This window comes from Epinephelus moara, chromosome 4 (assembly GCF_006386435.1).
Source record: "Epinephelus moara isolate mb chromosome 4, YSFRI_EMoa_1.0, whole genome shotgun sequence".
Lineage (NCBI taxonomy): Eukaryota > Metazoa > Chordata > Actinopteri > Perciformes > Serranidae > Epinephelus > Epinephelus moara.
In genome coordinates, this window is record NC_065509.1 from 36,504,201 (window position 1) to 36,529,934 (window position 25,734).

At 38.7% G+C, this 25,734-nt stretch overlaps 1 protein-coding gene across 1 annotated transcript in view; it reads right to left on the bottom strand.

Moving 5' to 3' along the window:
• Window positions 1-25,734, bottom strand: part of fstl5 (follistatin-like 5) — a 253,793-nt gene that overhangs the window by 169,769 nt on the left and 58,290 nt on the right. Inside the window, exon 4 of the mRNA XM_050042857.1 lies at window positions 2,217-2,465. Coding sequence (XP_049898814.1) covers window positions 2,217-2,465 — 249 coding nt within the window. The remainder of the gene's footprint in view (window positions 1-2,216; window positions 2,466-25,734) is intronic.

Genomic DNA, 25,734 nt, shown 5'->3' on the forward strand with positions numbered 1-25,734 from the left:
GATGACAAACAGTACAGTAAACTTGTAGATAACTCAAATATATGTAATAACTTAGGTGGAAAATGCTTTAACATTCCATGCAGCCTCTCAGCTCAGCAAACGGTAAACAACCCCGCTGGCTTCTCTACGTTTCGCTTCCGTACGCAGTCAGTGGAGCCCAAATGAATACGCTGCGACGCTACGCTGACATGACGCTTACGTTTGCAGCCGGTGGAGCCCGGCTGTAAGGTTCTGCTCGTTAGTAATTAACTCCCCCCCCCCGGACCACACCACCACAAATAGATTCCTGTCCTGTGGGAAACACTGAGAAGGGTGTTACCACTCCTAAGATGACAAGATATATCTATCAACACCTATAAAATCTCACTAATCAACACATTTTTCCCCTCGATTTTGTCTTCTGGCTTTCTGTACATTTTGAATAAACAGGAATAACTTTGACAAACACCATCCCTCCCGTCCTGAGTAACAAAACTTTCTACGTTAAAGGACAAACTTTGACAAATATTATCAAATATAAATGTGCAAGCTATATTAGATAAGTGTGATTTAAAAAACACACAAAAATAAATACATAAATAACATAAAAATTTAACAGGGAGGAAAACTTGAAATAAGAAATGAATAAAAACTCACACCTACTCGTACACAGATGCTTACCTATATACATTAATACATACTGTGCATACCACAAAGCGTATAAACATAACTCATAATTATTAATTATGAGTATATTATTATTATTAATCATAATTAGAATGAGGACTGTTCAAAACACTCATTATCCTATTCTCTCTTCTCTAATTAATGTTATATCTTTTTTTGTTCAATCCGCACAAAAACAGGAGAGTATAAAAGACAATTTGCTGGTTTACCGTGGGTTATGTGTCAGACCATTTCTTGGATGCTGACAGCAACTTCCTGGAGTCCCCACTGGTTGCCTGGCGACTACTTAATTAGTGAGCTTAAGAGATGCTGGTCAGCGGATTTTGATATCATCAGACTTAGCCGTGCTAGCTGTTTCCCCTGTGTTGAGGCTTTATGCTAAGCTAAGATAACCGGCTGCTAGCTGTAGCTTCATATTGTACGTACAGATTTGAGAGTCGTATTTCCCCCAAATGGCTATTTATTCCTGTAAGTCCACAGTCCTCAAAGTTAATTCAGCAGAAGCTGCTCAACATCAGAGCCAGTCCAATATTTGGATATCATTTCTGCAAAACAAGCAAGCTCCACAAAACAACATCGTGATCAATTTCTTTGTTTACTTCGTTCACTGTTTGAGGGTGAGCTTATTATTTATCTTCACTGGATTGTTCAATAAGCCATTCAGATCTAGGGTAGGAACTTTTATGTCTATAAGCCAAAATGGAGATGTTCATTATTTTACCAAGACAGGAGCAGAAAATTATAAGGGCAGCTCCCAATGGTGGTTGGTTATCTGCCAAAGATGCCAGTGGAGTAAAGTGGCTCAGCAGCTAACATTCAGCTGGTGGTAATTTCCCACCCTGCTTACGCCTCTCGCTCATACATGTTTCAGTTATTCCTCTTCTTCTATGTTAAAAAAAGTCTTTCATTTCCCAATTCCTTTAGGTCATAAGTAACCTAGATGCAGTTGTGTGTGGCTCAGTGAGTCAGACATGGCACTAACACTGCCCAGGGCGAAGCATTCGTGTCCCATGGAGGTACCTATAGTAAAACTGCATGTGTTTGGATGAAAGTATCCCTGACCTACAGCACATTTTGCAGGTCATTTTCCTTCATTCAAGTAAAAATATATCACCTTTACATGGGGAACAGTTAGTGGGTAACCTTACTAGTTAGCAAGTACTTACTTGCTTCAGATGTACATAATGAGTGTATAAAACGTTTTTGTTTGGGCTTTTCTAATGCCTTCATTGGACAGGACAGATTAAGAATAAAAGGGGAGAGACAGGGGATGACATGCAGCAAGGAGCCATGGTTTGGAATCAAACCTGTGGCCGCTGTGGCAAAGACATTGCCTATGCACATGGGACACCAGGTCTACCCATTGAGCTACTGGGCACCCATATCAAATGTTTCTAAACACTTTTAGTGCCTGTCAAAGCAGGAAGCAAACTTGATTAAGTCAAACCACACAAGATACAGGGCAAACAGGACCTGGTACGATGCAAAACATGCGGTATCCACTGGACCACAAACATCCTACATTAGAGAAAGGTCACACGAGCTCTTACCTTTGTAGAAGCACTCCTCACTGTGCATGATGGTAATCCTGTGTCCTCTGAGACAGGAGGCCCGGTGAAGCTCACAATGGTTCTGGTACAGCTTCCCATCTGAACCACACACGGGTTTATAGTGTGGTTTACAGTGATCCAAGCACTTACACTCCCCTTGGCCAGTCTCATGGTTGGCCACACAGTGACGCCCCAAGCCACAGTACTTGTGTTCACATGGACTTGGATAGCCATTGTGTCCCATAAAACCTGCGGAAAGCACACAGAAAGAATATGATTACATTTCTGTCCGACCACAACCGGTGATCTATATCTGAATGTGCCTGAGCAGATGGAGAGTCTTAGTTTAAGCTCTTGTTACAGGTTGGATCTCATTTGGACTGTTTCAGTCGCCTCCACCCTCGGGGAACCCCTCATCAATACTGGATGGTGTTTTTCTAAACTCACAAAATGTCAGTCAAAACCATAAATTATGCAAGTCAAGTTCACTATCAAGCACCCACAGTGGGAGTGATTAAAAAAAAAGTCTGTTCACTTCAACCCAAAATTTCACCGAAAATGCCATGCAAGGCAAAACATCTTATTGCATATGCAGAGGCAAGACTGCAAAGATGTCTTATACATGTAAGTACATCTTAATCAAATTACTTGAAAAAACTATCAGAGAAAAATGTGTTCCGTCTATGGTGTTATCTGTCTACTCCAGTTACACTGAAGCTTTGCCATTTTAAGGCTATTCCAAATCAGTTTATGGTGAGGAGAGTGGACTTTTTAAACCTCTGACTATAAATGCAACAGCACCACTTAATGGAAGTGCATACACAAAAAAAAAAAAAAATTTTAAAATGTTGTGTTGCTACATTGTCAATTATAATAAAACCCACACAATACATCACTTGACACTGCAATTAGTGATTATTTTTTTTAAATTTACCGATTATTCTGCAGACTGTTTTCTCGATTAACGTTTTTGTCCATAAAACTTGAGAAAACAAAGACAACTTCCTAGTTTCTAGTTTAGTTTAGTTTATTTTGGATGTTGGACAAAGAAAATAGAATACATTCAAATAGAATACATTCATCTGAAAATATAAATGAAGAGAGAAAATGAAAGAAAAAAAGAAAATGCAAAAGGAAATACAAATCCTATCATGACGCCCTTTTTAGAAAACTATAATTCTTTTTTTTTTTTATATAATTTTAGAGTCCATATGTCCTATGACAATATCCCAGAGCACAAGGTACCATCGCTAAATCCACTGGTTTAGTAAAAGCCCATTGCACCACATATACCAGTTGTTTTATAAATGTTATGCATTTAAAAGGAAACAAGCACACAGTAATTCAGTACAATGCAACAGCTGGGGGGCAGAGCCTCTGAGTGTGTGTGTATACACTGTATACAGTACAGTGGAAACGACTCATTGTGATCATGGTTACAGTGATCGACTGCTTACATGGATTAAAAAGCTTTGGACACTGTACAAATGCTGATTAAATAATCTTCTTATAGTAATCAAGTAGTCCCCTCACAGTTTTTTCGGGGTCTTCATACATGAAAACATACACAATTGTACTGCTTTCTATTTAATTATTAATATCATTATTATTTGTTTTACCATACCATTACACTTAACCTTTCGATAATAAGTCTGCTTCCAGCTGCCTACCTGAGTCTTGTGCTATGTGCGCATTGAAATCATGGCTGGAAAAAGAAAGTTGTTTTGAGGCAATGAGATGCAGCAGCAAAACTTGGTGTTCCTTCATGTTCCTCAGGCTACCTCGTGTAGTTTACTCAAACGACAAGAAACAGTCATGGCTGCTAGTGATGGAGACAGAAAATGGATGCGCAAGGGGAGAGCACCTGTGGTGAAAGCCGCCCTCATCAAGTGGATTCACTATGCCTGGTCATGTAATGCCCACGTAATGAAACATCTGTTCTGGACTCTAGTGGGGGGCAGGGACGTTTTTAGAGCTAGAGCAAAAGACTACTTTGCAAGATGACAAAGCAGTTACGTACAATTTTCAGGTGATTTGCCAAGCGTGTTGTAGATTTGTGATAAGCCAGTCTCCTTTCATTTGGCATATCTGCCACTTAACTTTTTAGGGGTCACAAATTTGGAAACTATTCCAGATTTTCTCAACATCTCACTCGCTCATCTGTAAGCCTGTCACATGTGGTTTAAACTGCCATGGTTTCAACAGTGCTGGACTGCTGGTGACTGATGAGTCACAACTCTCACAAAGTTTAAATGTCTTTGTAGGAGAATATGTACCAATAATTAATGTTGATGCATATGAATAATGTTGAATTACTAATTCTTAATTTTTAGGTGAATATATATTCAAAATACAAATAAACATGTGTATATAGATATAGATCTATATATTAAAACAGAAAATTTAAATACTGTTTTGGACATTGAACACTATGTGAATGATCGAAGCTTCAAAGCATTCGGGTGTAGGGTTGCCCAATCGAAAATTTACCTTCATCGCGATATCAACATGCATGATGGAGGTGTCACAAAAGACTGTGTGAACTGCAATAAATAGTATATTTACATATGCCGTGTATTTACATGTTGCGTGTCATGATGAAAAAGTGGTGTTGCGTAACTTTAGGACTACTGGTTTTGAAAGTATTTCTCATGTCACACAAACCACTGAGTCAAACTTGTGTTTTGGATGTTATTATCATACTGTCTGTGATGTGTCGGTGTTTTGTTCTGGTGCTCTGCACAGATCTGACACCTGCCCGCCTGCCCACCTGTTCTTATCCTCAGCTCTCTAAAGCTTGGTGTGCCACCTCGTAAAGGCGACGGGGCGGCACGAAGGTCCCTGGGGGCCGCCAGACAATAACCTTGCATTTTAAGGTTAATAAAAATAAATACGAATTCACAAATATGTAAAGCATAGAGAACAGTAGTTCATAGCCACTGGGTTTGGACCCCCTAGGGGGTCACCAGATAAACCTCAGAGGTCAAAAAATCTAAAAGATTTTAAACAGCTGAATAAAGTTAATCTTATTTACCCATTTAGACCTCAAAGAAACATCCTAAGAACTCAGTCAAAGGAAATCTTCAGTTCGGTTTTTTTATTGAACTCACAGCTCACATAAAATCAACAACTTGTGATGAGGGGTCGCAAATATGTGGCATAGTGTATGTTTACAGTGACCAGTGTGTCCCACAATTTACCTGCTTCTTTACAACCTCCACCTTGCTGCTACTGTGATTTGATATGAATTAACACTCCACAGTGAATAACTAAAGGGGAGGGAACGGCTCGGGCTTTGCAGGAACCAATCCTTTCTCTTACAAAGTGACCCTTAAAAATGATGAAGGCTAAAACATCATTGAGTATTCATCTGATCCAGGCGCTGAGGGTTTGAAATGAAAGGAAAGGCAAAATAAAAAGCTGGAAACTTGTCCTTGAGCGAGACCCTTATTCCCTGCCTGATTCTGGGGTGCAGTCCTGCAGCAAACCCTGAACTCTGACCACTGTGTGGAGGAGGCAAGAAAAGGAGAATTTCCCTATGGGGATTAGTGGAGCAGCTGGGAAAAAAGGCTAATAACAGAGCCAACAGTGCAGCTTGTGTGGCGTTTCAGCAGCAGTTGTTCAGAAACAGTACATAAATTCTTAAAAACTGGAATATACTACAAGAGTGTAAGGATGATTTAGATTACAAAAGGTTTTATGAGAACCTTTAAGAAATAATTAGAGTGATTTTCTCTGAGAACGGGATTCTGTTGTGGTCTGCCATTTCAGCCTGTATGAGCACTAATAAGTCTTGACAGGCCACAGATCAGTCTGTACAGTAACCCTTGAACCACATCAAATGTATCGGCTTTCTAATAGCAGCTTGCTCACTCTAAGATTGCCCTTTGGAATAGTCCTCAAGGGGTGGACGGGTATGATGAGCAGAGAAAAAAGAAAAAAGCCTCACAACCATTAGAGCAAATGCCTCTCAAGGCTGCACCGTTATATAAAGTTATGAACATAAGGTACAGCTGGCGATGACTGCACAGAAAATGATTATAGGTTTGTCCACAGCTTACTCCATTTGTGAAAAGGTCACTGTATTTGTTAATGTTAGAGTACTGCCCTTCAAAAAAACAAAGTAATAAGATCACAGTAAAAAAAAATATATATATATATATATATATATATATATATATATCAGAATAATGGTTTTTTTTATCACATTACTAGCATAGCTTTTTAATGAATACAAGGAAAGGTAAAATGTTGAACACACGTCCTCACTTATGGACTACTGCTCACTCCACAGAGTTGATGAATGAAAGCTCTGACAAATATTATGCAGCACCACAGCAAACATCCTCATGAAATGCTCCCATGAATTCTTCTTTAATGAACACAATATAAATCTAACACGTCTTGTGCATATCAAGTACGCAACACATGTTTCATCATTATAGGAGGATTATGCAGAGAAGCCTAGAAAGCGACACTGGTATGACAGTGGAAATGAGATCAGGATGTAAAACATTTGGCCTCAACCATTGTGTCTTGGCTTGAATCCCTAACGCCTGTTAAGACGTTTCCCACTTTGAGTTTTCATTTTTGTAGCATTTTATTTAACCATGTCCAAAGCCTTACTCTGGAGCCTCCGAAGACCTGAGAAATTATGTTTTCAATCTGGCAAGTGCACGCAAGGTAACGCTGCAAACAAGATAGAAAATAATCATCTTTCATGACATCGGGGATTCCATACTAGGTTTGGGTGGTAAGATAAATATACTGCCTATTGGTGATTGACTAGGTACATCACCGGTTGTTGTTTTTTGTTTGTTTGTTTTGCTAATTTCATGGTCTGCCTCACAAGAACAGGAGCTGCAAAACACAAAAACACAACTAACACCTGCATAAATATACCTGCAATCGTTACTGGGCTGACGGTTGCCAAAATTTTAAACTATCATCCAACCCTATTCCATACATTACCTAAAATTTGCATTAATTAATAGTTTTGATAGTGTTAACATTAATCAAATGTATATTATGAAAGGGGGTGCTAGTAGTGGTCCATTATCAATGCTGGAACATCAGCAACCCTGCAGCTTTGGAAACCTTTTAGCCTTTTCTTTGGAGAAGTTGTTTTTATGACATGCACATTGAGTGTATGACTGAGTTTTACCTGTACCCAGCTAAATAATGATGCTGTGCTACCTCACCAGGGCCAAATGCCAGAAAGAAAAAGTCAGCAACTAGCTGTTTAAGAACATATTGCATTTAGACATACAAAGATATTTTTCTCCTGGGTTGGGTGAGATAAAATCAGAGCTGGGCTCATCAGGTGGCCAGTAAAATGACTCAAGATGGATTCATAATGTTTTGGTTATACTCAATGTCCAATTAGGCAACTGTTCGCTAATATGTTAGTCATACGAACCTAAGTGCAAGGATGGCTACTATTAAACAGCAGGTTTTGTCATAAATTCTGCTGCCTAGGGGCTAATATTGATTAATGCTGGTGCATGATTTTGTAGGGCTGCCCCCTGAAAGTCGAGGAGTTGTTTGTTTATTTGTTTTTTGCCAGTCAGTGTGCCATGTGCTGCGGGGTGAGCGCTCTTCACTTTCACGCTGTTCCTCGGTACAAGCTGCTGCACACATGGAGGTAGCTGCCTGGGGGAAGAGAGGCTTTGCACCATAAGGCTCTGAAATTACGTTATCTTCCGCCTTCTGCTTAAAAGTGGTGAATTTACAGCTCACAGCAACTTAATACAATATGGTTACTAGCTTTTGTTTCATATCTAGAGTTCGCAAAAAATGCTGCACATTCCTGATCTATTGTTAGCGCAGTTAGCTTGTTTATTATATTACCTGGACGTCTCGCTGAACCCTGTTTCAACTTTCTATATGTGAAAAAAGAAGAATGAATTGTCGAATAATTAACATACAAATCTGATTTGACTTACATAATTCTGAGTGGGTATAGCAGTGCTATTGAGGTTGTTTAACCTCAACCTTCAACCCTCAATTAACTATAAGTTGTACAACTTTTCCTGACTTACCCAGCTAAATATATTATATGTTGAATATAACGATAATGGCTTAATTTTTTTAAATTGTCACATGATCTTTTTGACGACTTGTCAGAGTGTAGGGCTGGGTGATATAACGACCATGTATGATATATTGAAATATTTTCAACAAGATATAAATTTAGACAACACTGTTTATATCAATACAGGGTCAAGCTGCGTTACATAACGCATAGCAGTGTGCACCACTCCTCCCTCACACTCTTCGCATAGCTCCGCCCCACTCACTCACTCATAAGTTCTCCAGCAATACTTTGTAGAGCCGTAACCTGACATGCACCTCCACAGAAATGTAACTACACATTACAGGGATGCAGACTTCCTGTCTATTTCTTTAAGCTGAAACCATCTCCCTCAGAGGAAACAACGCTTTTATTTACTTAAACAAACAATAAATTGTGAGGACAATAAAGCCTCCACAAAATAGCATTTTATGTCTTGTGTTTGATTAATCCTGGTTTCATATGAGTAGAGGAAATCTCCGCTATACCTTCGGCTAAATTATACAATGTGAAATGCCATAGGCTTGGGCTAAAAACATAAGCATGTAATATTTGCTTGCTAACATGTTTGGTATAAAACAGCTGTTTTGTCAGTGAACCTTGTGAGCTGGAATGGAGCTGAATTTTGTAGTATTACCTTTGTTAAATGTTGCTGTTGTCCCTGTCTTCATATGAGCAGAGGAGAAGTTCACTAGCTGCTAGGCTAATTTATACAATGTAAAATGCCATAGGCTTGTGCTGACAACATTAGCATGTTGTATTTGTGGGGAAAATGTTTCTAGATAAAGACAAGTGCTTTGTCTGTGAATGCTGCAAGTTATAGTGAAGCTGATTTGTGTACTTGTGTTTGAAATTGTTTAATGTGTGTTTAATGTGTGTTTTGGATCAACTAAACTTTACAGCAGGTGTTGTGCAGCTGCATATTTTCAAACACGTATAAAATCCCTGTCTTTGCATTTTATTTTGATCACAGTCTGGTTTTATAAAACTGCTTGTGACATCTCAAATGTGGCTTTGACTTGTAACTAAACATGTAGCCCATTTCATGGAAAACACCGAGATATATATTGTGTATTACCAGTCAGCCTGTAAATACAGAGATATGAATTTTTGTCCAAATGGCCCAGCCCCAGTGTGTTATTGTAACAATCCTATCTTCCACTGGTGATGTTCATATAAATGTTATTTCCTTCTGCTGGTACATTACGGAGAAAACAAAGCCATCCACATTTTTTCTGTCAACATACAGAAAGACAGCTTATAATGAGTGCATCTGCAAAGTATTTATAGTAAATATTCAATGCCTTTCTTTTGTTTTCCCATTTCCACTCCAGGAATCTCAAGAAAGATTATTGTATTAGTGGTTATGTTAAGGCAGCTGGGCAATGATTGTGGTCTTCACTGCAGTAAAATGTCACAATACATGTATGAGAACAAAATGTTGCTGGGAAATGTTCCTTCAAAACATATTAGCAATGCAAATTTGTTGCACATGACCGTGAACACAGGGCTGCACTGCATTTACTCTGGATAAGAGAGTCTAACTGAACTGTAAAACTGTCATGGAAAAAAAATTAAAGAACTGAAGCGCATACAGACTGGCAACCACAAACTTCACTCTCACATCGCACACACTGTGTCTCACGACTGACCAATAAATATTGACTAGAGAGTGGTGCTCTACTGCATTAATTACGATCTATGATGAATTTGGCTGTGAGCGGAATGGTCTCCTGGTATAGAAACTCAAATGAAAAGCAAGATGAACAGCGAGTGTTCACAGAGAAGCCTAAGCAAACGTTTATAGCAATGCATTAGAGAAATGGCTTCGCTTCTTAGCTCAGATCCATCACGCATTGTGAAATTAGAATCAGCTTCTGCCTTAAATACCAAAGTCCAAACAGTAAACAGTTGTTACTTTAGCAGTCTATCTCTACACAGCCTTGCATAATCCTGTGACGAGCTAAAAGCCAGATAAATGCAAAGTTTTGTATTTCAAGAAAGTTAATTTAATCACATGAAATGGAGCCTTGAAAAATTGTCATTTCTAAGCTTCCTGTGCACCACTGAGAAATCAGTTAATGTAGAATCGTGAAATTTTTCTTTTTAGAGCTATGTGGCTTTCAATTAAATTGTGGTCATGAGAATATGGGCTAAGTTTTAGCACATGGACGGTAGGGTAAACACAGCATCTTCAAGTGTTAAGCCGCATTCACATCTCTAACATCCCCCCACACACAGTCCTGCATTATCCTTCCAGCCGTCACAGAGGGGTTTAGACGAGATACGAGTGTGTACACTGTGACCTGATTGGAGCCAGTCAATTTGCTAGTTTATTAAATCCCTGCGGTGCCCTGGCATAATGATTATTCAGTGAATTTGTGTCGCACAGCCAGGCATCCTCTGCCACCAGCAGGGTCAGCGAAGGGCACAGTCATTTGTTATCAGTATGCACATCCAACAGTCTGGTCATCAGCTGACATCAGAGACAAATGAGGAGTTGTGCACAGCCATTCATTTATTGATGACCTATTACTTTTTCAGAGCATGGACAGAAATACATGATGCTCAGTGCTGAATGTGAACCTGAGGGTTGTTATGAGGATTTTGAGCTGTAACTGTGCACTTGTAAACACCTACTGGGAGCATAGATCATGGTAGGGGTGGCGGCAATGTAATTCAGTGTATTGCTCCAGGACACTTCAGCACAGCAGGTGCTTGTTTTTAATGTGCTCTACTGCTTATTTTATTACAAGACATGACACAAACAGTGTGATATGACACAAAACAGTGTGATATGACACAGAACAGCGTGATGTGTTATGATACAATATGGTATATGATATATGATGATGTAGCTTGGGATGTCGGTGGTGTATTTCTGTAGTCAAACGCACTGCAGCGACAGATGGTTAAAAAAAAAAGATTTTAGCTTTCATTCACTGACTTTACTTTGAATTAACGATTGATTATGAGATTTCAAAAATCACACTAAACAAGTTCTTGGCTGGGAAACCATTATTTTGCTAAGATTTATACTCTGTGTGAGTTTTGAAATTCTTCTTGAATAAAATAAAGGCTGAACAATTTGAGGAGATTGTAATTTAAATAGATTTGAGCTACAGTTATATAGTTAGTATATAGTTGGTCAGTCAATGTTAAAATGAAAAACTGTGGGTACATCACATCTGACAATGTTTTGATAAGTCTGACGACACCTTGTTAAGTTGAGTTGGCTTTTATTTAACGCTTCTGTTGACAGCTGAACATTGTGGATGCTTGAGCTAACATTAGAGTCAAAGACTCTGTACTTCTGGGGATATTTTGGTCCCTGGATTTTGCTGCAGAGTGAGTGCTTTTCACTTTCACACTGCTCTTTGGTACAGGCAGCTGCAGACACAATACAGCGGCCCAGCAGATGAGAAACTTTGCACTGTAACATTATACTCTTTTCTCTGAAAAATAGTGAGTTTACAGCTCACAGCAATTTAATACGACACAGCCTCTCGCTTTTGTTTTATATCTCGTGTCAGCAAAAGCTGTTGCTGCACATTTTCAATCCGGTGTTAGCACAGTTAGCTTATTTACTATATTAAATAAATGTTGCTGTCATACTGAATATCGAGCTGAACCCCATCCAAACTTTAAAATTCTATATTGTCAAATATTCGTATTGAGCAGCCAAATCTGATTCGACTGGCATAATTCAGCCCTGCTTAGTACTGTTATTGTTATGCATTGAATATAACATAAAATATCTTCAAAATATGTCACTTAGTCAGGGGGTCGTCAGTTCACTCAATGACCAAGGGGTCCTCTAAGGAAAAGGTTGGGAACCACTGACCTAGATTCTTTATATATATATTAAAAAAAAGAAAGACTTGCTGACTTTGTGACTGAAGTCATGAATAAAATAGGAGAATATCATAAATATTATAATATTAAGCAATTACAGCAAATCTTTCATTAAACATTAGGTATTTCATCCAAAGTTCAAAAGTTTTTGTTTGTTTTGTTATGATTATCATCATTACAGAACTTAGTGTGGAGAACTGATTTAGATGCAAAGAAAATTGCTCTGAATTATCTCATTAAAAACAAAGCAGGCAGAAAATGCGCTCTGCTCAGGTAAAATGTTAACCTTTAGTCAGAGCGTGTAGGCAACACCAAGGTCCCGACATATGTGACTCCGGTCCACCATTTGAAGGGCATCATCCTTCGATGCATGCGTAATGAGGTGAGCACTGTGTAAATGGATAACAGACGTACTTGGACATGGCCGACATAATCAGATTGTCATTGCAGATGGATTAACGCCTCACTATCGCAGCAGAAGAATGAGAGAAAAACACAAAGCAATATAATGGAAACTGCTCTTTACAAATATGTAACAACCTTCTCTCTTTGTAAAGTAATTCAAGCTGTCTTCCCGACAACTCTGGCGCTTTTGCTGAATCTAAATGCTCAAAACCACTTAAGCAGTATGCCCATATGTTGTGAAGCACATTCACTCTTGGACATGCTTTTTTTTTAACAAGCTATACTGCATTTCCTATTTCTGGCTTGGCTTTTTCCATCTTCTCTTCCCAAACTAAGAAGGTTCGTCTGGAACCCATCTGATGTTTTCCATTACAGCAGCTCAGAGTCCTGAGGGAGAGACCAGAGTGTGGTAAACAACAGTCAGAGGCTCTAAGCTCACTCAGTGTACTGAGCTAAGCTGGCCCACAAGGCCCATGAACGAGTACAAGGGGATGCAAATCAGAATAAACAACTACTAAAACAATGCTAAAACTTTACATGGCACATAAACAATGTCACATTCCCTTACACCAGCTGACACTTTGCTCGATTAAGTTCTTTGAAAGTCTCAGCAGCTGTTGTGCAGGTACACGAGGCCGTGTGGAAGGCTTAAAATGCTGAAATACACAAGCATCTACAGTAGCGGCGGCAGTTAGGTGTATTTTTAGCCAACCTGTTGTCATGCAAAGATTGAGTTTAATGTATTCATGGCTAAAGGTCTGACGTCATTCAATCTGCCATCATGCCGGGTTTTCTCCCACAATGACTGAATTAAACTGTGACCATTAGCAGTGTCGCAGGAACAGCAAGCTCCTGAATGTCACCAATTTGTTGACAATGAATTATTTGTGACATATTTATGGAGAAATTTAATGGCTCGAAGCTTGAGTCATTTTCACCCAGCTTGGGCTGCAGGTATGCACAATCGTGTAGATTTCCTGTTAGACTTGCAATAAGAGAGCAAGTATTCGTTTAGTTTTACCAGAGACACTTAAACAAATCTGTTTAAATTGATGTATGCGTTGAATAACCCAGCTATAACAGATTTATCACATAAAAACCACAGCTAATTTTATAATTTGAGGTTATAACTCACATCGGTGTCTGTACGTTCTGTTAAGTCGGTGAAAAATGTCCCTTTAATTTATTTAGAAATGATTTATTTTGTTTTGTTTTGGCTCTGTGTAGTTATCCTTGGGCTATCAATTCAAAGTCGTGCCCAAAAAACAACTGCACTGCCAAAGGATGCACTCTGTATTAAAATTAAGCTTGAAGCAATTTTTCTGACTTCCATATTTTACTTTGAGAGGCTACTTGAGGGTTTACTCAGAATCTGCAGCTCCCACCACGTTTAAAACTGTACAGCTCCTGTGCCTAATGGAAAGTTTGCACAGCTTAACTTTATTCCATGTGTGCAAGTGTAAGTGTGCATAATTATCACCTTTTCACACTCAGCTGTCAATTTAGAAAGTTCCTCTGTTTTGAAATATGGAGATGTATGCAGCAACTTCACCGGAAGTATTCTTGGCAAAGATCCCTGTGTGGTTAGAAATTGTTGTCTGGTGGTATTAAGTGTCAGAAAAGCAGCCAGTTGTAGCTTCGTTATCTTCAACTTCACGCATGTCAAGTCAAAGACAAATTTCTGTCTGCCCTCAAGAAGCAGACCTGCTGAAAGACCTGTATCCATCAGCAACGCTACAGAGGTGTCTTGTTATCACCTGCTGAAATTCACCTCCTCTCCTTCTCCCAACGTATGCTAATTGCAGCACTGTGACAACACTTTTACTCCTGGTGGCATAAACAACTCGTGAACATTTTATGAGAAGCTATTTGAGGCATAAGAGCTTTTTCAACCCTTTGGAGCCAAGTAACCCACTGTGCTTAAAACATTGATGACTTTCCTTCCACCTCAATGAGTCCGTTCCATAGTCCCTCCTGAGCAAAGCACAAGTCTTAAAAAAATCTGTCGTACCATGTCTTATATTAAGTAAATTCATATTTTTTTAGTCGATATCACATCTTACCATGTAAAATACAGCAGCAAAATGTGTTTTAATTTTTAATTTGCAGTGCCCTATTATTTCTTTTGTCATTTTTGTTTTGTTTGATAAATTAAATCCAGTCAAACTGTATGTGAACAGAGGACAAATCCTTGGTATCATTTATAAAGGGAAGGTCTATTCCTTCTTAATGAAAGCTGAGCTCTGCAACCTGCAGATCTGAAACCTTGCCAGCTTTACTCTGCATCTCTGCTTCCCGTCTATAAAACTGTAACACTCATGGTGAAGAGAAAGCCTTCACATTCACATTTTAAAAAGCTGCCACAGTTAAAAAGTCTAAGGGTCAAAGCCACTACGTGCTGACAGGAGTAGCAGCGAAAAATACTCCTGTGTGCCTTGAATTACCACGTACGATGGAAAGGTGTTAGATAAAGAAGTACAGCAAGGGGGAAATGTATTACATTTTTAAACAAGACAGGAACATTTTCTGTGCAGGTATAGGAGGCAGATATGGGATAGGGGGGTGTTTACTACTGAACATCCATCTTGTAGCTCCCTACAAACACAACTGACAGCACATGAATAGACTGTGCTGGGTGTTCGCAAAATCTAACAGTACAACCAAATCAAGCTCCTTCCAATTTATTCAGAAAATGCTGCCTGACACATTTATCATGAGCCACTTTGCAGAGCACAAAGGACGTACTGTAAATACAAATTAAAACTACATAAATAAACTGCAGGTGGAATATTCTTCAGCTTGTCAATGATTCAGACAGATATTAATAGCCACAGTATGGCTGTCCTATACGATGCCTATTCAAAATACCACCCACTATGGTGTTTTTTTTTTTGTTTTTTGTTTTTAAACTATGTTACTGTTTTACAAATTTGAATCACAACAATTTCTGCTTTACCACTGATCCAAAAGGCAAGACAAGAGGCTCTTTAATGCTTCAGTGAAAACCCCAAACATGAATTTATGCAGAACAAAGCCCTCTAATTTCTGTAAACACTTTGTTGTAGGACATAAATTACACACATTCATCTCATAACTGATGCAATATATTGTAATTAATTTATTTATACTAATTGCATGTGTGGCCCAAACACACTAACGTTGTTGATCTCTTGAGATTACGGTGTTGAGCCAGATGTATGCATATTATGAACTGTATATTATGAACTGTATAAGACAAAGATTTTTTCCCCTCCATAAACCCAGTGGATATATTCCACTGGAAACCCACTGTGAGCCGCAGAGATTATGTCTGGTTTGGTCTACAAAGAGTGGCCTGGTAAGACCATTCTGATGACGTGAGCTCAACATTCTGTTAAGCTCTCTGGATCAGTCTGGCCCTGCTGCCACCCCAAACACTTTCAGTGGGCAGGAGTACTCGCATTGACAGACAAATCGCTTCAGCCAATCGGTAGTGAAACAACATGAATATTAGATTTGTACAAGGGAACAGTGTAGCAACAAATTTAGCGACTTAATCACACTATCAGGGTAAATGCACGAAATGTATTTAAATATATTATATTTCATTCCTGTGCCTGCTATTCTTTTATACTGATAAATCTTGTATTGCCAAAGACTTTCCTGAGAAGTTTTTCATCGTTTTATCTTAAATGAAAGTGGGTTGTCATTAACCATTTAGCCGTGAGTAATGGGGAGGATGTTGCTGAGCGTCCTTCATGACTGAGCCTTCATTGGGAACTGTTTGTTGTCGATCTTGTGCTCATGATGTGGATAGCAGACAACAGAACCAGCACAGTTAAGTTGGTTCAGAAAGTTGCACAATAACACAAACTAACTACCCAATCGAGGGGCAGCAAAAGACCAAAGACTCGTAATGTTCTGTGGAGTAAAATGACTGTTTCTGTCAATGGAGTCAGATGGCTTTGAAGAAAGTGTAGTGTTGCAGCATCAGGGCAATGTAAAGGTGAAGCTGTGAAAATATATCAAATATAGCATACACTTCAACTGATTGTGATTTGTTTTAAGTGGTCATATTTTTATGTGGCTAAAATATGTTTTGCTGCTGCCCTTGTTCACAGTCACCAGACTCCTTTGACAGAAACACAAATTTTTCTCAAGAATGGCGAAAACGTCTTTTCCTCTGAGAAGCTCTGCAAGTGCATACTTTCATTCTTGTTTAATTGTTGTTCATGACTTTCTTTCTGCAATAACTTTACTTGCTGTTGTGTTTACTCTGCCAACATTAGACTTGCTGCTATGGAAGCCCCCATTACTGTTCTGCAATTAACAACCTGCATTTAATGGCATTAACTACAGTGCAGTCCCTGATTAGCTGCTTATGTTGTCAACGATGATGCCGATCCCTGACTGGTCTGACTGAATTTTAATTTCTGGAAAGAGTTTTGGGTGGTAGTGAGTCCAGACTGATACAGAGAGCTTAAAAGAATGTTGAGCTCACGTCATCAGGATGGTCTCACAGGGCTACAAAATGAGGTCATCACCTGCCCAAATTGTTTTAATGAGCAGCAGGCAAGACTAAAAAATAGCTACACAACTCACAAGCTGTAGCACATCAATAATTCACATTAAAAAGCATTCACAGCCAACAGAATTATTAAATCACAAATGTCATTAATGAGAATCCATCTCTCAGTGTTGGGTTATTTTTGCCATGAACATCATCTTCCCCTAACCTTACCCATGTTGAGGTTACATGATGACAACTGAGCCAACTTCGCTCCAATTTGCTGATATAGACAACGATAGATGATTGAAAGTTAATTAAAAAAGATTGGAAAGATTATTTTTCCAAACGTGTAGTTTCTGTTGCCAAAACTTTATTTCAACCAGATCATATCAGAAAGCAATAAGAGACAAGTCACAGAAGCCATTTTGGAGGGCATGGGGTTGGAAATATATATATATATAAATACACATTTTTTACTTTAATCTCACTTTTTTGAGGTTTTGTTTTAGAAAAATGACATATAGAAAATATACAGGTTTTGTTAGGTTTTTCTTTTTCAGCTGACACTGAGCATCACTTTAACAGGCTGAAATGACTTTTTAAAGCCATTGACAATAGACAATATAAGCTACAGCTAATTAGCATTATTTAGCATCATTATCAAATAATTTGACCAAGGGCAAAAAATGAAACTTGTGCTGGTTGTCTGGTCAGTGTGCTCTCTGAAAATCAGAGTCTGTACTCAGCCAAAGATCAGTTAGAGAAAACAACGCTCTATCACTCTACAGTCCTGACTGTGTTTCTGCAGAAAGACAGTGTGATCAGTTTTCTCTGGGTCAACATTCCTCATCTGATTGGACTCATCAAATTTTTAGATTGTATACAGGCCTGTCACAATTACATTATAAACTATCTTGATAGATGGACTTGACTTCGATCATGTTGCTGACCCTGATATCGTCAATCGTGTTTACATGCGTGTTTGTTTACTTAAGAATGTCAACAATATTTTAGCCCTCATGGTGGCAGAATAAACAGCAGGGTTTTAGGGACCATTGTAAGACTTGCACGCAGTGATTCTCCCAATATTTTCTCTCAACTAGGGATGTCGGTTTCAGTTAATTTTGCTTTCAAAAGGCCAACACCCGTTACCAGTAACTAACCGCTTAATATTTAAGAAACAAAAAGACGTGAAATAGAAGAGGCCTCTCCATGAAGTCCAGTGCTCCTTTGACTCAGTGAGCTTTAGGGCTTCATTTCAAAGCACTATCCATTTAGAGATGATGAAATTTTAATGTTTTGTGATGTAAACGTCTTCCTGCCTTCCATTTTATCTACTGTAGGCTTCGCTGACAGACAGCCGGCCAGCTGCATTAACATGTAGAAACATGCCCTCTGCCCAAACTCCATCTCCACTGGTTTCCTGGCTGATCTAGCGGCTGTAAGCAGCTTCATTTTGAGCCACAAAACCCTTTAAGCATTGTTAAATATGTTGGCACCACTAGCAGTGCTGACACATCTAACGGTGGTAACAGAGATAATAGTGAACGAGGGGGGACCTTGGGGGACACCTGAGGGTGAACTCAATGTATCCGCAGCAACACTGTTGGGTCGGGATGGTGTTAAAAGTGGTAATGGCCAAATAAGCAGCACCACTAATGCTAGCTAGGCCCCACCAAAGCTGTGTGGTGGGCAGTGCAGTAAATTGAAGAGTAGCAAAATTAACTACTCTCCACCTTTGCCCATTTATGTCCAAAGAAAAATAGAACAACACTTCAAAGACGACACAGCGTAGCTTGCCGGTAGCCTGCAGCAACACTTTTGGAGTGACAGAAGCACAGTCCTGGTAGCTGTTAGCTTGCCAACTCCTAGCAAAAAGTCAAAAAGTCTATCATTTGTTAGGTTTACCCTCCAAAAACCTGATTCTCCTCTCTGTTAATCCACCTGAAAACCACCTGCTAGATTTTTTTCACACTTCAATTCCAATGTCTGAATATTCTTCAGAATCAAAAGTACACTGCTCTTTGAAAGGGTGTACTTGCATTATTATCATAATATCAGTGGTATAAAATTATCTCAAAATGACAATAACAGTTGCCCCACTTACTTCTGGGACTATATATCATCCTCAAAAGAAGTTAATGTGACAGGCCCAACAGGCCTTTCTCACAGCAGACACTTTGACTTGTCACAGCTGGAAAAGCAAAGGTTTAACTAATAACGTTAACAATTGTTCTCTTCTATTTGAGTGTCCCACTGGGAGTGACTGTGAGACGGCATGTGGGATACAAAGATCTACTGTGACACATCAGAATGTGTTCTGTGAAAAAGGCCTATTGTACCTACAGGTTGTGAAGGTTATTAGGCTGCCTCTTGTTACAAGAGTTTTTGCCTTCTTAGCCAACAAAATGTGATTACAGATGCTAATTGAATCTTTGAGTGTTATTTATAACCTTGGTTGCTTACAAATGTTAAAAGCTAAACCTAATTAAATTCAGCAAGGGAATGACAGAATTCAAATGCCGATGAGCTGATTCAATACTAGATTTAAACTTAAAGAAATGCTACCAAGCACTAACCCTGGCACAAGTTCTGTACCCTTATTTTCTTTTAAAGGTAATTCTGCTACCCTTTCCCTTTATTTTTAAGGTAAAACATGATTCCCATTTATGACTGAATTCTGAACATCCCCTTGCTTAGCTACGTTATTTCTTATTTTTAAGACACAATGTGGCCCTTTTATTTTTACAAAACACTGTCATGAAGACAGCAATCTCAACACCTCCACATGCCTCAGCAGATGCTACAATATTTACATTTATCCAATTTTTTTTACAATGCCTCCATAGAGGTTATATAATCTACGCTACAATGAATGTGATGTTAAAATGCAGCCATGTCAAAGTCATGATGAAAAAAAATTCAATCCAATCCAATTGCAGTAACAAGAGTAAAAGAAATGTGTTACTTCCACCCTGTTACAGTACGCGTGTGTGTGTGTGCTGGTCTCTGGCTGAGTGCATGTGCTAGAGAGTGGATATGAGAGCACCTGGCAGCCACTTGGCAACTTTCCGTCCCATTTCATTCCCTCGCCTAATGACTGAACGTGGGCCCGGCTCCTCTCTCATTCTGTCCACATCAGGATGCAGCACTGAGAGCGTTTCCACCAACAACCCCATTTATCAGAGATTGCCGACTAATTGTAAGCGCCCCACGCTACTCCCATTACTATTTCACATTACAGTGAGCTGTCTGGTTGGTGGGCAAACAGCAGAGAGCTGGGTACTTTCTCTTTCCCGTATCTGATGTTGTAGGTTTGCTTCCTCTTGTGTGGTGGTGGTTTTAAGATGATTGTGTGAATGTCTTACACTGTATCTCTATTTTTAAGGATCACATATTAGCATACAAAGATGAGGAATCTCTCACAAATTACAAAGACTTTAAAGAATAATCAACTTAAAGATTTTTTGTCAATAAACAAACTGCATATGTATGGAGAATCTGTAGGCAATGGTACAAGAATTTGTTTTGTTTTTTTGGTATTTACTAAATTGTTTGTGTATTTTTTTGGGATGATTAGACTTGACATGGCAGAGTTAATCCCTCAAGTAAACTAAAAGTGCTCCAATATGGCAACATTTTGGATCTGAAGCCGACAAAAGAGGTGTCCTAACTGGCTGCGAGCCATGCAGTACACCATTTGAGTTGAACCTTCGTGGGATGCCCTGTTCCTATTTATTCCTGTTGCTCACTTTCGCTGCAATAGAAGAATGGCACATTCCTGAAGTTGAAATGAGTAAATATCTCTATGATACCTTCTTATTTCACTACAAAAAAAAAAACAAATTGAGGCGGCAGCTGGCTGAGGGGAGATCACCAAGGAGCTCAAAGTTTCTGGTAAATGATCTTTCCTTCTAACAACCTACTTGCTGTTGGCTATATTGTCATTTCCAGTAAATATCACAATACAAAACGTGTGTTATCGGTTTAAAAACTAACAAAGTATGAAGATGACAGGCCACTCGCCCATCTTTTAAGTAGTTATGTCTCCAGTCTGATCTTGAGTGCACAGCTGATAGATACATGGTATCTTTACAAGACATAACTGAAGTGCATATTTAATAGATTCAATGTGGACAGAACGCTCTGGTGTGACGTGATGTAATGTGATAGTTGGACACTCATTTGCTGTTAGGACGGGGTTTCATTATGTTTCACTCAGAAGCTGCTAAGTCAAGCGAGACACCTAAAACTTGGTATACCTGTTCAGTACAGTGTTTTGCAAAATATCAAACAGATTTGAACATTTTTAAACTGGCCCAACTCGAAATCCAAATAGTATTGACTAATTACATCTGAGGTGGATTTGATGGCCTGCAGGTAAACAGTCTATGTAGAGAGCAAAAGAGACAAAAAGCATTGGAAAGTAATTTTAGAACCCACTGGATATTGTCTGACGATAATTTAGCTTTTTATTGGCTGTAATTTAATTTCTGTTCATAGAGTTTAGCCAAAATGTTGTCTGGACCCATCTTACTCTGCTAACTGAACTGTAAACAATGAGAAGCACATTGAAGAGGAAGTCTTGGCCCTGCTAACTGCTGGCTACACCGGATCTCCTGAAATATTGGCCGTTGCCCCCAGAGCCTTTATCGTCATCAGACAATAGCAAATGGCTTCAAAGATCAAGAAAATGTAGGCCTTTGGTTTATGTCTGAAATCAGAACTACCTCACAATATACTGTTGATGATTAATCTCCTTGCCTTTGTCCACAGATTAAATAAGGTAAGGTGTCATTTCAAAATACAGCAGGTTTACAGCAAGGTTGTAATTAACACTAGATATAATAGTGCATTTATTTTGGGAAGAACAGACAGTGAAGTGCAAGAATGGCTGAATGCTAGCTGAATACACTCCAAGGAAACACAATGAATAGATTTAATTTAAAATTTCATCCCACCACTTAAAGTAATTATAACATTCAATGCTAAATAAGAGCTCCCTCAAGGTTTAAAGTATTGCTGCAGTCTGTGTGATTTGAGGGTATGAAGGTTAACAAATAAGGTACAAATAATTATTATAACAGGAATTTCCCTGTGGCAACTCTTTCTATGGTTTCTATGGACACTATTTGACCACACAAGTGAAGAGGAGCTCTTACAAAATGAATCAATTTAACACCCTGCTATTTGAATTCACGCCTATAGTGTAATTCCTGCTGTGCTTCTTTGTAATTTGTACGCTAAACAACTAATAACTTTGAATATAAGATAGAGGCTAATTCATAGACAACTTTTTTGTGTGTCAAACAATCCAATTGGAGTACCAGTAATTTTTTTTCAAAAAGTGATGGATATTTTATTTTGTAATGAAACTCGTATGGTTCTTTTTTATCGGCCCCAGGTTAGAAAACTAGAGAGGGGGATCAAGGCTTTTGTTATACAGTCTTCAGGGGGTTACACCATTTAAACTCAGTAGGGGCATTTTCAAAGGGCAAAAATAGAGAAGAAAATCCAGAGTCACCAAAAAATAGGAATGAACTGAATAGTGAAGAGATTAAAGCACACAATGCTCCTGTCTGACAAAAAAACAACAGCAAAAGATTTTTTTTGCCATGATGAAACACATAAAATAACATCTATGATTTCAGCTCAAGAACGAACACAAGAAAACAAAAAAATGTGGTTGTGTTTTATTCCCCCCAAAGTGCAGCGATAAGCTAAACTCCTGCTGAGAACAAGACCACACAAGACAAGAATCTACTGTCAGTCAAATCGACTTTTTATAACGCTCCACATACAAACAGTGATAGTAAGAGGAACAAAAAAAGAGCTTTGAAGGATAATCTGGAATCTGAATGTGTTAGAGACACTAAGGCCTTCACTGTTTTCTCTTATGTGGTTTATTCATGCTTCCTAAATTTATCCCAAATGTCTTAGATATTAAGGCTGTTGTCGCTGCTGTGAAGCGATTAATTTCCCGCTCCCAGAAGAAGCTGGATAAAGACTTTTTTCTTCTATCAGTAGCCACAAAACTTAAAAAGTCACTTTCATTTTGGACAAAATGTACAATAGAATAAAATAAAAATCGCTCTATGTGAATGGGCTGAGTGTATCTCTTGTGGAGTTATTTCATGTTTGGACACTGATGCGGTCCTGCCACTCAGATAAAAAGGTACATTAAAGTTAATCTTGGCTGAGAGCAGAAACCGTCCTTCAAGATAATGTTCCTTCCTATGATTACTGTGTTGACCTTCAGATGGAAAAAAAAAGCACTGCTATTGCCAAGCCTTCATCATTATCCACTGTAAGTACCACGGGTTCATGCAGATCACTAAGAATTATTGATGAATCTCAATTAGATTCGTCTCACTCCATTTAATTCTACATATTCAGGATATGGTTTGCCAAAAATTATGGGTATCAACATCCTGGGAGTCATTTGTACGCTCAAGATGAGTGTTGATGGTAATATTGTTGATCTTGCTAAGTGTGCAGCACGTTATGCTTCCTTTGGCAGTACTGATGATCGCCATGACACCTATCACTCTCTTTTTTTACTCTTGTGCGTGTTATTATTTTCAAATAAGCAGTCTAACGTTCTTTGCAAGTTCATTAAGCAATTCAAAGAGCTGAAAATAAATTGCATGCCATAACAGTATAGTACTGTAAGGCTCATAAATGTTAGTATTACAGCCTATGACAGTCAATCAGTCTGTGTTTACGAGCATTAATAATTCTCTCTCAATGCCAGGAGCCAGACAACCGTGATTTGAAGCTTTTGTGTAATCAGGATTTAGAATCTGTGGAGAAAAAACAGTTAAATAAAAAGAAATGATGGTAACTCATAAAGCACACAGGGTTTTTTTTGGTTCAGGGAGATAACAGTGAACTTCCTACATCAGAACTGAGATCAGGACTGGAATCTGCAGCTCATTTGGTTTTCAAATACATCTACACAAGGCCACAAAATCAGTCTTCCATCAATTTTCAGTAGAGCAGTTCCAAACTACTCAAGTAGATGCACTCTTCCATCGCTGATTTGTTGACTTTAAAATAGAGAGCAAAGGCAGTTAAACAGCTAACTTACCATTTAAAATGTGTATCCAGGGATGGGAGCAGCAGAGCTTTCCAATCTAATTGGCATTTAAAGAAACACTATTTGAACAATAATTTCTCAAAGACAGCAGCTCATTAAAAGTCTGTGCCCAGGCAGGAAACATTTGAGTGAGTACTAAATTATGGTTCACAGGATTCAGAGTCCTGCTGGTTTACATCCAATTAGGAACAGACTCACACCTGGGACACCAGGTGAGTGCAGTTAACAAGCAGGTACTATGGAAAACTACTGTGGGCTTCATCACGCTGTGAGAAAATCAAGCAAATTTAGCTTACACACTGACAGCTTTTGGGTGACCTTTTTCACGTTTCTCCATTTCAATACACAAAACCCAGTTAAAGTCACTATGGAGTATGAAGATGAGACTGTTAATATATTAAATAACCATTATATCAATTGTAATCATTACTGTGTGTAATTTCAGCTCTGTTGGACCAGACAAAACATCCACAATAAGAGGTTTATAGCTGTTAATTATATTGAATGTATTAAAGGGTCAGTTCACCCAACTTTAAACAAAAAGAAGTATTTTTTGGTTCTCATTTGTTTAATCTTTGCTTCAAAAATGTTTTTATAATGTGGGTGAATTGTTAAAGGTTGCCCTGAAAATGCTTGTGGAGTGAGACTTTGGCCACACAGGCTAATCAAACACAAGCAAGCACACATTCCAGGTACAATACTTTGCAACACAAATTTCCTACTCCTGCTGTTTCCTGATGGGATGGAGGATAAAATAATTGGCACCGTGATAACTTTTCACAGTTAAAAACTCTAAATTAGCATAAACTGCTGTGCGGTGACAAACCGTCAAACTCATGGATGTGTCCCTCAAACTGAGTTTCCTAGACTATACTTTATCTTTTCATCAGTAACTTTATCAACACACCCAAACCATGCATCTCTTTATTATTGTTTTAACACAGTTTTTGGACTCAACACCGGTTTCTGAGGAAGTGTCGGAAAGTGTCTCCTGTATATTATGTTGCAATTGTAAGTTGCCATTTAAACCCACAGTAACAGATTTCTTAGGGCACTTTGGGGCAGCTGTAACAAGTTGTCACACAACATTGACATATCACCCCTCTTTTAAGTTGGCTCATAGACTATTTCAAAGTCACTATAAACACTGTCTCTCAGTGTAATTACCCCTGCTGAAACACAAATTTATCTGTTAAAATAACTACACTCACCGGCCACTTTAATAGGTACACCTCGCAAGTACTGGGTTGGAGCCCTTTTGCCTTCAGAACTCTCTTAATTCTTGGTGTCACAGATTCAACAAGTTGCTGGAAACATTCCTTAGAGATTTTGGTCCATATTGACATGATGACATCACACAGTTGCTGCAGAATTGTCAGCTGCACACCCATGATGTGAATCTCCCGTTCCACCACAACCCAAAGGTACTCTATTGGACTGAGATCTGGTGACTGTGGAGGCCATTGGAGTACAGTGAACTCATCGACATGTTCAAGAAACCAGTCTGAGATGATGTGAGCTTTGTGACATGGTGCGTTATCCTGCTGGAAGTAGCCATCAGAAGATGGGTACACTGTGGTCATAAAGGGATGGACAC